Source organism: Phycodurus eques, chromosome 1 (genome assembly GCF_024500275.1).
Source record: "Phycodurus eques isolate BA_2022a chromosome 1, UOR_Pequ_1.1, whole genome shotgun sequence".
Lineage (NCBI taxonomy): Eukaryota > Metazoa > Chordata > Actinopteri > Syngnathiformes > Syngnathidae > Phycodurus > Phycodurus eques.
The window spans coordinates 46,576,127-46,588,752 of record NC_084525.1 but is presented as its reverse complement, the minus strand read 5'-3'; the positions used below and the strand labels follow the sequence as shown (position 1 = coordinate 46,588,752).

Below are 12,626 nucleotides of genomic sequence, written 5' to 3'. Positions count from 1 at the left end.
CCCCTTCGCCGTTCCAATTCACGACTCATCGCCTCCACCGATCCCGCGGCCGGGTCTCCTCGCTCGGCTCCGCCGTCGCTTCACAAAGCTAATGGCGCTTCCCTCCTGGTCCTCCTCCATCCCCTCGCCCTCATCCACCCGCGGCACCCCTTTCTGCCGGACCTATCGGCACCAAGTATTGAGTGTGAGGCGTGGGCCACACGTCGGCGCTGCACTGGCACTGGGCAACTGCGTGACAAGAACATCTATTGGCGCAATAGTAGTCCCTGTTGCAGTGACATATATGGAAATAAACATTTTAAGCCTTTAAATTTGATTTGTTGTGTGATGAGGTTCCAGCAATGTGAACAGTACAGATTAGTCGGACCAAACCAGCGGCATGCAAACAAAAAAAAAACAAAAAAAAAAGGGGTGGGGGGTGAATAATCGCTGATACACATTATGACTCCGAGCTGAACTCATGTAGCTATTTGTTGAATGTATTGGTTTTAATGCTTACAGTACAGAAGAAAAAGGAGCACCAGAGGTTGTTGTTTAGTGCTCATTGCCCCCCAAACCATCGACCTCACTGGCAGTGGTGATTCTAGAATTTCCATCCATCCATCCATCTGTTTTCTACCGCTTATCCGAGGTCGGGTGGCGGGGCCAGTAGTTTTAGCAGGGACGCCCAGACTTCCCTCTCCCCGGCCACCTCATCTGGCTCCTCTCAATGCGGAGGAGCAGCGGCTCTACTCTGAGATCCTCCCGGACGACCGAGCTTCTCAGCCTATCTCTAAGGGAGAGCCCGGACACCCCGCGGAAGAAACAGGGACCGAACAGCCCGTATCGGGGGGTTCGATACCCCATACTCCCGAAGCACCCCGCACAGGACTCCACGAGGGACACGGTCCAATGCCTTCTCCAAGTGCACAAAACACATGTAGACAAGTTGAGCGGACTCTCGCGCACCCTCGAGGACCCCGCCGATGGTGTAGAGCCGGTCCACTGTTCCACGGCCAGGACGAAAACCACACTGCTCCTCCGGAATCTGAGGTTCGACTTCCCGACGGACCCTCCTCTCCAGCACCCCCGAAGAAACCTTACCGGGGAGGCCGAGGAGTGTGGTCCGATTGTCGAATGTATTATTATGAATTGCATTACTATGTTCTAGATGTAGCCTAATTATGATGCATGACAATACGTGATGACAATGTTTTTGATTTGAACAGAAATGACGCAATCTGGAAGACTCCGCAGAGTCCAACAAGGCAAAAGAAACCAATTGTCTTGACGCAGAAACACATTTATTGACACCGCTCAAGTACACGTTGATGTGCGGAGTTCGATCTGACATCAACAGCCAATCAGAGTCGCCCTTTTGCCAACACTGTGTTTATTCATTTGAAGAAAAGCAATCAAAGGAAGAACGCAATCAGTCCAGCCTGTCACTCGCTGCGCAGCACACGTAGCATTAGCGGTTAGCCACCGACCAATCGTGTCATCGTTATTCAGGTGCTTTGTCAAATGGCAAAAGTGTGATGTCATGTGACGATGCACATTTGAAAGTAGCAACAATGTTAAGAGGGGATGTCGCGTCCTAACGGGACAGCGGCCATGTTTGCGCCGCGAGCTGACGTCATTATCCCGGACGGGGACGTACTTCAAACGAGTGCGCTGTTATAGTTTTTCTACATTTCCCACGCGTCGCCACGGCAACGGCAGCAGCAATGGATCGCGCCGCGTGTATTGTATTCGTCCAAAAAGAACAAAATGGGGCAAACCCCGTGTGTCGGTGGTCACCGGTGCTCGGGAGTAGACTTCACGCAAGGCTTGCTTGAGGCTCGTTCACGTACTTTGAATACGATACTCATTTTTTGACATTTGGGTCAACCTTATTTTGTTATTCGATGATGATGATTATTTGTCATTAGATGATCCAGTATTTGTCATGTAATTGTGCTCCATTGGTTTAATACATATGGAAATGACTCTATTTGTTCAGTATCCTTCGGGGCCCAAGATTTGGTATTGACATCCCTCTGACAAGTTGCGCCGATTATGTGCGGAATTTTCATTTCCAGTCAAAATATTTGCCATGAAAAGGCAACAGGGATGTAAATACCTTGATTATTTGACGTTCCAACGCAGTAAGAGCTTTATTTCTACTATTGCGGAGTGGAGAACTATGAAACATGACTACATCTCAGGCTCAAGCTTGACGTTATAGAATTTACCAATGTTTTGTGTTACGTTTAGCAGTTATTTATGGTCGCATATATTTTTTGCCCCCAAAAGCAAAAATAGCCACCTCATGGAAGGAATGAACCGTCTTGATAAACTGTCAAACTAAACCACTGAATGCCAAAAAGATCAAACCTTTTGTCAATTTGAAGACTTGGACTCGGCATCATTCTTGCGATCATTGTTACGATTATTATGATGATGATTATCCTCACCTTGATGGTGTTATAATTCCCGTTGCGCACACAGCACGCCCTCCGGGTCCAGTACAGAGCTGTTCGAGCGCGTGCCGCCCCCTGCTGGACACGCAGTATCACTGCGGCGGTCAAGCAAATAGGTGCGCCGTCAGATCCGAACTTGGAGGTCATCGAAAAGCAGAGGAGAAAAGTGCAAACACGCTCCATGAAATGAAATGAAATTCCCGAGGAGCTATCTGGGCGTGAAAGGCAATGCGACGAAAGCGGGCTTTGGGTTTCTACAGACGGTGATGGGTTCGGGGTGTCGGAGTTGATTGGTGGGAAGAGAAGAACAACACACTTGAAGTCATATTGTTTTGCCAGCGTGTCTGTGGGGGGGCCATCGCATTCCCAGCCCCCCACCCCCCGATGCAGTTCCAGTGGCGCATTTGTTGATTCTGTCACTATTCTGTGCGTAATTCTAGAAATCCAGTCTTTGCTTTGTTTAGCTCGGTGCTGCAAATCGGGAGTTGCTGCCGAGCTGGTTTTCATCGCTCCTGTTAAAGTGGCATTCAAGCGCAGCTCTCTTCAACCTTGAAGATGGAACTCCCGAACACTTCAACAATGTAGACGAACGAGGGGGGTAACCATTCATTTTCCACAACGGTTCGGTTCGCATCACCAACCGTGGGTGCCGATTCGATTCATTTCGAACGATTTAGTGGACCGAAACGATTCAGTGACTTTTTAGCCCAAAATTCAACCGTTCTTGGAACACATTTTCTGCATCCGTCCTCACTGCACGACCAAATTGCGTCCGTACTTTTGATTTATGATTCGCAGGACACTTTTAGCGCGCTGCTCGATGCGCCGTCATGCATATTTCCTGCTACTGCGTAGGCACCTCGCGCACTTTGCAGGGGATCACGGGAGATGCGATTTTCTTCTCAGACCTAACCCTGACCCAATAGCGCCAGAAAGAAAACCTAGACTGCTTGACGCTCCCATGATCCCCTGCGACGTCGCAGACAGGAAAACGTAGTCGAGTAGCACTTAAGGTTGTGCTATCTGTCGCGCTTAAAGGTCAGAGGACAAATATGTTATGGGCTCAGTTAAAATTCATATTTGCATTGTTCCTCTGTCATGTAAAACATGCACAGTTGAGCTAAAAATGAGTTTTCCTCTGGCGCATATCGAGCACATACCCGAAGCTCAAAAGACGCCGGGCCGCGGTTCCTCTATCCGCCGCGAGGGCCGCCGGAAGTGACGTCGCAATCGCCAAACACCGCTCGATACGCAACGTGGAGGAGGAGGAGGAGGAGGATTTCGACGTACGTGATGGCGTCACATCATTTGACAAGAAATATACAGCACGGCCGAATGAACAGGATGTTTGGCTCGCGTCACGTCACAGGCGCATTCGCAATCATATTTATCCATTGAACTGCTTTATATCCGCTGTATAATCACTTCGAAATGACAGGTGCGGTTTGCAAAGGGCTTCTAGAGTTAGCGAGAACATTGTGAACGTCTTTGTCCTCTGAGCTTTAAAAGCGACGTGACTACCTTTTAAAACGATTCGAATCGATATATTTTCGCCTGGAAGGCTTAACGTGACGAGGACGGCTCAATCCAATTGGATCGTAGGAAGCGGAATGGAAGTCAGCGGAGTCCAAGTGCTTTTGTCCGGAGCGTTTGCGCAATGAGCTCCGGCGGTCATGTGAAAGTGTCGCTTTTATTTGAACAAGATTCGGCTTCTTGTTTTGCTCAGTCACCGTTGGCTTGAAAGGACTGAGTCACGATGGACCAACCTTTTGAGCGCGAGGGACTTTGATCGACATTTCACCTGCAAGCCGAATAGCACTAACGTCTTGGAAATAAACTCGTGGGTCGCCACCCACGGATTCGTCGATTTGCAGATTTGATTCTTTTTTCCCCCCAGTCTTTCTCTTTTTTGGGGGAAGCTGGATCAACACCGAAAACACTTATTGGCAGTGTATCTCAGCATTTCCAAGATTTCTGGGGTTATATATATATATATATAGATATATATATATATATTTGTATATTTTTTCAAAGCAATTCTAATGGCTGTGAATTATCTGCACATTTTGGCGATGCGCGTTTCGACGCGGTCCCTATCCACCGCCAATAGTGGGGGTCCGCCGTCGTCCATCCGCGGCGTACGCGTCGGCCTTCTTCTTTGAGCAATAAAGTGAAGCGTGTTTAAATAGTTGTATCGTTTTTAACAGATTACCATTAGAATTGTTCATGTCAGATAATCCATCTTTGTGCTTGTAGGACAGTGCATAATGTGAAAATGTTACTGAAAAGTACTGCCTATACAATGAATAAAGGTGGCATGGTGGCTTGAATGAATTATTGGAAATATATTTTGTGCGTTGGCGTGCTTCCCCTCAGTAGTCTGAGCGGTCGGATAATCATCCTAATCGCAATAACTTGTCATTGAAATATCATCTGTGCAATGAAGCGTTGATACTGCGCGCTTGTGACGGCCGACGTCTGAATGAGGGCCAGCCCGTCTGATGTAACGGCAATACAATGATGTCATGCACGTGAGATTATTTACAATGTTAACCAGTTGACGGGTTGTACACGATGGGAGGCGAAACACTCAACGTGAAGAGCGCAGTGCTGTAAATACACAGTGTAAGTTGAGCGTTAGCTTGATTTATGCAAATTCATATTCGATACACATACTGCAAGTTGCTCCCAGAGCGGGAGGAAAAGCCCGTATTATCCCAAATTTACCAGGCGCTACATCGAGGAAAATCTTCCTCAAATTCTCTTCGAAGCACACTGGGGATTTAACGGTCGAAACCTGATCCGTTATTTTATCGATGTTATGCTTTAAATGCTATCAGAGCGTGACTATCGATGTGCATTACAAGTAATTCGTTACCCTACCGACAATTTTCCAAAATCCATTAGGGTAGTTGAAGACGATTTTGCGGTTCAAATCACCCACAAATCGACCAATAGTATTGTTTACTTCGTTTTCTCCGATGAAAGTGGGGAGAATGGGTCGGAAGCGTCTACGGGCTAGGTTTTTGTCGAACTAAGCATTCTTTATGGTTCATGTCAGATGCGATATTAAGTGAAAATGCGTGATTTATTTATCTGATTGATTTGCTTAAAACCCCTGAATAACAACACACATTTTGGTATAAATGTGCTTTGTTTTTTCTTTTTTCTTAGGAGTGATGTCATAAAAGATAACTAGTGAACAAATTGTAAGTCAGGCATTTGGCAGTTGTGCATCCATAAAATGGGAGTGTAATTTGTGAAGGAGGGTTCCTTTGCGAGTCTGTGCTTGACATGCATCGCCGTGTGCAGAAAGATATGTCATTAGCTACTACGTAGATTTGGCGTAGAAAAAAAGGCTACAGCATATCAGAAGTAAATCACGCAACTCGGAAAGATTCAAGTTTTTCTGAAACGCTTAACTTTGTTTAACGTCCGTAAACTGCGATCAATCGTCATCAAAATGGATGTGGACATCTCTCCTTGTGCCCACTTCAAACTCTATTACTATTTTGGACTTTATGGACGGTAAGCTTTTTCCCCTCCATAGGTGCTCACGATACAGAAAAAAGCTCCATGTTGCTTCTTAATGACTGTCCATAAAATCTCAAATATGGGCTTTATCATTCTGATATTTTCAAAGTTCTTATATTATTGCATAGTTTCCCCACTTGAATGTTTAAGATCATCAAACAAATGTAAATATCAGACAAAGATAACCCACGTGAACTTCAGATGCCGTTTTTAAATGGTGACTTCATTTATTAAGGGAAACAAAATAATTCAGTTACCTGGCCCCACGTGAAAAAGTCATAACCCCACCCTTCTTGTTAAATCACGGTTTACCGTAATTTCTCCTGTATAATGCGCATTTTGTACCCCAAAAATGGTCAAAAGTCAATAGTGCGCATTATACATCGGTACAGGAGAAAATGAAAAAGACGTTCACATTTTCTAAATGTGTGCCGCCATCTAGAGGTTATGAAATGCTGCGCACTTTCATTCCGCTATGACAGGGGTACATATGACTGCATATATGTACAATTGTACCCATAAGTTTACATACCCAGGCAGAATTTGTGAAATATTGTTGTTGTTTTTTTTTTTTTTTTTTTTTTAAAATAGGACTGATGTGACTGAACAACAACCATCATTTATTTCTTTATGGTTATGTTTTCTTGACTAATCATGCTTTTCTTAAATGCTTGACAGTTTCATTTGAATCCCATTAAAACAAAATTAAATTTGTTTCGCTTGGTCCTTCATGTTTTCTTACAATAATTGTACACATATTACAAATTCTGCCTGGGTAATCAAACATATGAGCACAACTGTGTGTTTCCTCATTGACTAAATACAAGTAGGGCTGTGAATTTCAAAGTAAGAGCAAGTAAATAAAAAGAAAGTATATGTTCAAATAAAGTGCTTAACTTCAGAATAATTCTTTGGAAAAACTAACAAAACACAGATAATACTTCATGTTTTGATCGTATGGGTAGACGCTAAATCGTGCATTGTAAAAATGCATTATACAATAGTAGAAGGGTTTTCCAGAATTTTGAGGTCAACTTCGGGGGGTGCGTATTATACATGGGCGTGGTGCGCATTATATGCAAGAAATTACGGTAACTATGGCTAATCATCAATCTGGTTAATTTTCACTGATCACACCCAAGCCTGGTTACCTCCAGACCTGTTCAATGAAGAAATCACTGAAACAGAATCGGTTCAGACAAAATCAAGTTAGACAAAAGATCGAAAAAAGCTGCAACAAAATGACACAATCTAAAGAAATTCCAGAACAGTCGAGAAATAGAGTAATTGACACGTATGGGTCTGGAAAGGGCTACAACCCCCATTTCAAAAGCTTTGAGATTCCAGGGAACCATAGGGAGAGCCATTACGTGTTATGCTCACATGGAGAAAACACGGAACAGCGGTGAACCTTCCCAGGAGTGGCCGGCCTACAAAGATTACTCCAAGAGAACAGCAATGACTCATCCAGGAGGGCACAAAGGAACTCAGGACAACTTGGAAAGAACGGCAGGCCTCCCTTGCCTTAGTTAAGGTCAGAGGCCATGACACAACAATAAGGAAGAGACTGCAGGGCAAAAATGGCATCCCTGGAAGAGTTCCAAAGCCAAAACCACTGCTGACCAAAAAGAACAGAAAGGCTCATCTTACTTTTGCAAAAATACATCTGAGTGACGCCCAAGACCTTTAGAAGAGTGTTATATGGACTGATGAGATGCAAGTGGAGCTTTTGGGAAGGTGTGCGTCTCATTACATCTGGTCTAAATGGAGCATAGCATTTCCGAAAAAGAACATCATACCGACAGTCAAACATGGTGGTTGTCGTGTAATGGTCTTGGGCTGTATTGCTCCTTCAGGACCTGGACAACCTGGTGTGATTGATGGAACCATGAATTCCCATCTTTAACAGAAAATCCTGAAGGAGAATGGTCATCGATCAGTTTGTGACCTCCAGTCGAAGCGCACTCGGGTTGTGTAGCGGGATAACGATCCAAAGCACACCAGCAAGTCGACTTCTGAATGGCCGAAACAAAACAAAATGAAGGCGTCGGGGTCCAGACTTGAACCCGATTGAAATGCAGCGGCACGACCTTCAAAAGAGGCGGCACGGTGGCCGACCGGTTAGAGCGTCGGCCTCACAGTTCTGAGGACCCGCGTTCGATCCCCGGCCCCGCCTGTGCGGAGTTTGCATGTCCTCCCCGTGCCTGCGCGGCTTTTCTCCGGGCACTCCCGTTTCCTCCCACATCCCAAAGACATGCATGCTAGGTTGCTTGAAGACTCGAAATTGCCCGTAGGTGTGCACGCGAGTGTGACTGCTTGTCTGCTTGTCTGTGCCCTCCGATTGGCTGGCAACCGGTTCAGGGCGTACCCCGATGATAGCTGGGTTAGGCTCCGGCGCGCCCGCGACCCGCGTGAGGAGAAGCCCCACAGAAAATGGATGGATGACCTTCAAAAGGCCATTCATCAGAATCAGAATCATCTTTATTTGCCGAGTATGTCCAAAAAACACACAAGGAATTTGTCTGAATAGTTTTTGTGTCTTTAATAAATGAAATCACCATTGAAGTTCACTTGGGTTATATTTGTCTGTTATTTACATTTGTTTGACGCTCTTAAACCAAGTGGGGAAACTATGAAAAAGATACAAATTTTTACAGTTTTGGGACAATAGGCAAGGTTAATTTTTGTTTTTTTTTACCGCTTACGTTAAGCGTGTTAGACTCCACGGCTGACGGTGTCTCAAAAGAATTTGTGGCGTTCTTAAGAAACGTTCGGTTCGGCGTGAGCTAAACGCCGGAGGAGCGAGACGGAGAGTTGGAGCGAGGAACCCTGGGAACCTTCCGCACGGGTTTGTGGTCTTGAGCCCGCTGCACACGTTACAGCTTTCCAAAAGTGGCACGTCAAGGAAATGTTCGCAATGTTTGCTCTACCTATACTAATAATAGTAGTGCTACGAGTACTACTACCCTAGTACTAAGTAGTAATAATTGTAGCACATCTTATAGTAGTGGGTCATTACTTGTGCAACTAGGTAGTAGTAGTAGAAATAGAGCTAAGTAGTAGTGAAACTCCTAGTACAGTAGTAGTCGTAGTAGTAAGCAGTAGTAAGTATTAGTCCAACACCCAATCCCAAAAAGGGGTGGGTTCCATGAGGGAGGGCATCCGGTGTACAAACTGTGCCAAGCCCAAAGTCGCAACAACAACAACAACAACAACAACTACTAGCAGGAGTATTAGTAGTAATAGTAATAGTAATATCTCGGAGGAGTAGTAGTAGTAGTAGTACCGGATTACTATTAGTTAGTTGTTCTAAAAGTACTAGTGGTAATAGTACTAGTATTAGTTCAAGTAGTAGGAGTAGTGGTAGTAATTGTACTGATTGTTATTGTGAGTTGTAATAGCGATAGTAGTAAAAGGAGAAGTAGTAGTAGTTGTTGTTGTTGTTGTTAGTGGTACTAATAGTAGTAGCTGAAGCTCTAGTCAATGGCGTGGGAAGTGAGCACTGGAGCAGCAAATGTTCCGTCCGATGTTGACGTGTGTAGCGGGCTTCATCGGTACCGACGGCCGGCGGCTCGCGTCCGCCGTCGCGCAGCCGAACGCAGAGCGACTGACTGCGTGGCAGAAGGCGACCCCGAGTTGTCGCGCGGCGTCAGGAGCCGGGGGGCGGACGCGAATGGGCGAAAGCTCGCCCCCATCTTGACTCGCGTCCTCTCTCCGCGGCCGCTTGCGCCCTTCGTCCTCGCTCCACTGCCGGCGGGCTGCCGCTGGCCTTCCACAGGAGGAGAAGAGAGCACGTTGCAACCTCCGTGGCTTCGTGAGAAGTGCGAGGAAAACTCACCGCAAGCGGTCACTCGATTAACTCTTGAGTCTCCGAGAACTACAAAGTAAACATGGGCGAGATAACATGTTCGTCATATAACTCGTGGCATGACAACAACAACAACAAAAACTTCCCCCAAATGCACTTTTCCATTGAGCTCTTTGTGTCCAGTTTGTAGAAGCTTGTTCCATTTTGATTTCATTTCATTTGAATCCTGTTTGCATAATTCAAACTTGATTACTTTAAAAAAACATTTTTAAAGGGTGTGTGCGGGTGAGAACGGGTGCGCCTTCTGTGTTGAGGAGTAATAGAAGTAGCAGTAGCATTGGTTGGTAATAGTAGTAGTTAGTACGAATAGTTAGTAGTAGTAATAGTGCTAGTAGTACAAGTGTTATTATTATTAGTTGTAATAGTAGTTGTATGACTGGCAATAGTAGTACGTTAGTAGTCTCAGTGGTATTAGTAGTACTGCTACTACAAATAGTAGTCGTCGTGGGAGTTAGTAGTAATAGTAACGGTAATACATCTACCGCGCCTTGACTACTGCGACTACAGCGTTGGGGGGGGGGGAGTGAGAGAGAGAGAGAGCGAGAGAGAGCGTTTCAAGGCAAAGCACATGAATGTACGCGTGTGTGTGTGTGTGTGTGTGTGTGTGTGTGAGCATCAAACCAGGCACCTATGATGTTTTTATGACTATATTTTACAATATACTGCTCCTTCTCTGGGCGGCACGTCGGACGACCGGTGAGCGCGTCTGCCTCACAGTTCTGAGGACCGGGGTTCAATCCCCGGCCCCGCCTGTGTGGAGTTCGCGTGTTCTCCCCGTACCTGCGTGGCTTTTCTCCGGGTACTCCGGTTTCCTCCCACATCCCAAAAAACATGCGTGCTAAGTTGATTGAAGACGCTAAATTGCCCGTAGGTGTGAATGTGAATGCCAATGGTTGTTTGTTTCGATGTGCTCTGCGATTGGCTGGCGACCGATTCGGGGTGCCTCGGGCCTCCCGCCCGAAGAGAGCTGGGATAGGCTCCGGGACGCCCGCGACGCGCGTGAGGATAAGCGCTAAAGAAAATGGATGGATGCTACTTGTCTTTTTGGATTAAAAAAATAATGTTTTGAAAGTGGGATTTGGGGGGGGGGGGGGGGGGGGGGGGGACTGGAAAGGAATCATTGCAAAATTTTACAGTTGCATTCATTTCAATGGGGAAAAAATAGCTTCTAAGATAAGAGAGTTTTGAGATAACGAGTTGAACTCCTATCGCAAGGCACCATTGTACTACTAGTAGTCATAATAGTTAGTTAGATGTGGTCGTTGGATTAATAGGACTATTAGCAGTATGAGTGCAGCTCATATACTGATCACAACTGAAGCTACGGTGGCCTAAAAGGGAGCGAATAGTACGACTGTACCTCCAATGGCGCACGCTAAATGGCTAACCTCAACACGACGTTGATGTTTTTGCCCTCACACCTGCTGACTGGAGTTAGCGGAAGGGGGCGTGATCACACTTTGGTCCTGGACCGGGTTGACGGGGGCAGAACAAGGAAGGTGGGTCGCACGCCAGTAAATGTCCAGATACTCGGCCAGATGTTCGCAGGCGTCCTCCAGCTGGTTCTCATCCAGGATCACGTCAAACATCTCCTGGGGGTCAAACAAACATACAAAATCAATACGTCATATCTATTATGATGTCATCATAACCATCCGTCCATCTGGACCCTGCGTACCTCACTTAGAGACAATAGATCATGTGATTTGAACTGTAATTTCATTTCCTATGCTGTAATTCAAGATGATAAACGTACATTTTTGAGTCAGCGCCTCCAAAAGTATTTTTGCGTTTGTTTGCTTTTCCTGGAAATGTCAGAAGATGTTTTATTAATTGAAATAATTGTTTTAAAGGTCCCATATTTTGTCTATTTCCACCTCCATGGAGTGACTTTCTCTACCATGGACTTTGTATAGAAGTGTCAATTTCATTTCAAACAACACCTTGGTTTTGCCATCCGACTGTCCAGAAACGGCCCCTCCGACAGCTACTTCTGTTTGACCCACTTTTGGATCGCTTTGTCCATACTTGGCTAAGACCGCCCCCTTTCCTGTGACTGGTTGCCTCCGTGTTGGGAGAGCACACGGGTTTGTTACATCGACAGCGAGCCGATGTAACAAAGTTTATCTCCGCGAGTGACGTAGATAAACTGGAGAAATTCCAACGAGCTGATTTCAGGCCTCTCGGCAGAAAAATGTCTGGAAGTCAGGAATGCGTGGACCGTTTGAATTCATATTTCACATGTTTACTGAGGCTCCATAGAGACAATATTGCATCCCAAATACTAGAAAAAGTTGGTTTTGCCAAAATATAACCCCTTTACATTTCAGCCAAAACGATTCATACCCTTTCTTAATACAATCCAGATCTGTGCCTTGCCACAATTCTGTCTCTGAGCTCTTCAGGCGGTTCCTTTGACCTCATGATTCTGATTTGCTCTGACATGCACCGTGAGCTGTAAGGTCTTATATAGACAGGTGTGTGGCTTTCCTAATCAAGTCCAAATAGTACAATCAAACACAAATGGACACCAATGAAGGTGTAGAACCATCTTAAGGATGATCAGAAGAATACTGAATACTTATGGCTGTGTGATATTTCAGTTTTTCTTTTTGAATAAATCTGCAGAATTTTCAACAATTCCATTTTTGTTCCTGTCACTATGGGGTGCTCTGTGCACATTCATGAGGGGAAAAAATGAACTTCAATGATTTGAACAAATGGCTGCAATATAACAAAGAGTGAAAGATTGAAGGGGTCTGAAAACCTTCTGCAGCATATTT

General features: G+C 45.4%; 1 protein-coding gene across 1 annotated transcript in view; it reads right to left on the bottom strand.

The window, feature by feature from the left end:
• Nucleotides 1-1,269: 1,269 nt before the first annotated feature.
• LOC133414197 (voltage-dependent L-type calcium channel subunit beta-3-like) overlaps nucleotides 1,270-12,626 on the bottom strand; it is a 34,233-nt gene continuing 22,876 nt past the window's right edge. Inside the window, exons 13-14 of the mRNA XM_061699401.1 lie at nucleotides 11,265-11,435; nucleotides 1,270-9,852 (exon numbers count right to left, since the gene is read on the bottom strand). Of these exons, the coding sequence (XP_061555385.1) occupies nucleotides 9,823-9,852; nucleotides 11,265-11,435 (201 nt within the window). The 3' untranslated portion in view covers nucleotides 1,270-9,822. The remainder of the gene's footprint in view (nucleotides 9,853-11,264; nucleotides 11,436-12,626) is intronic.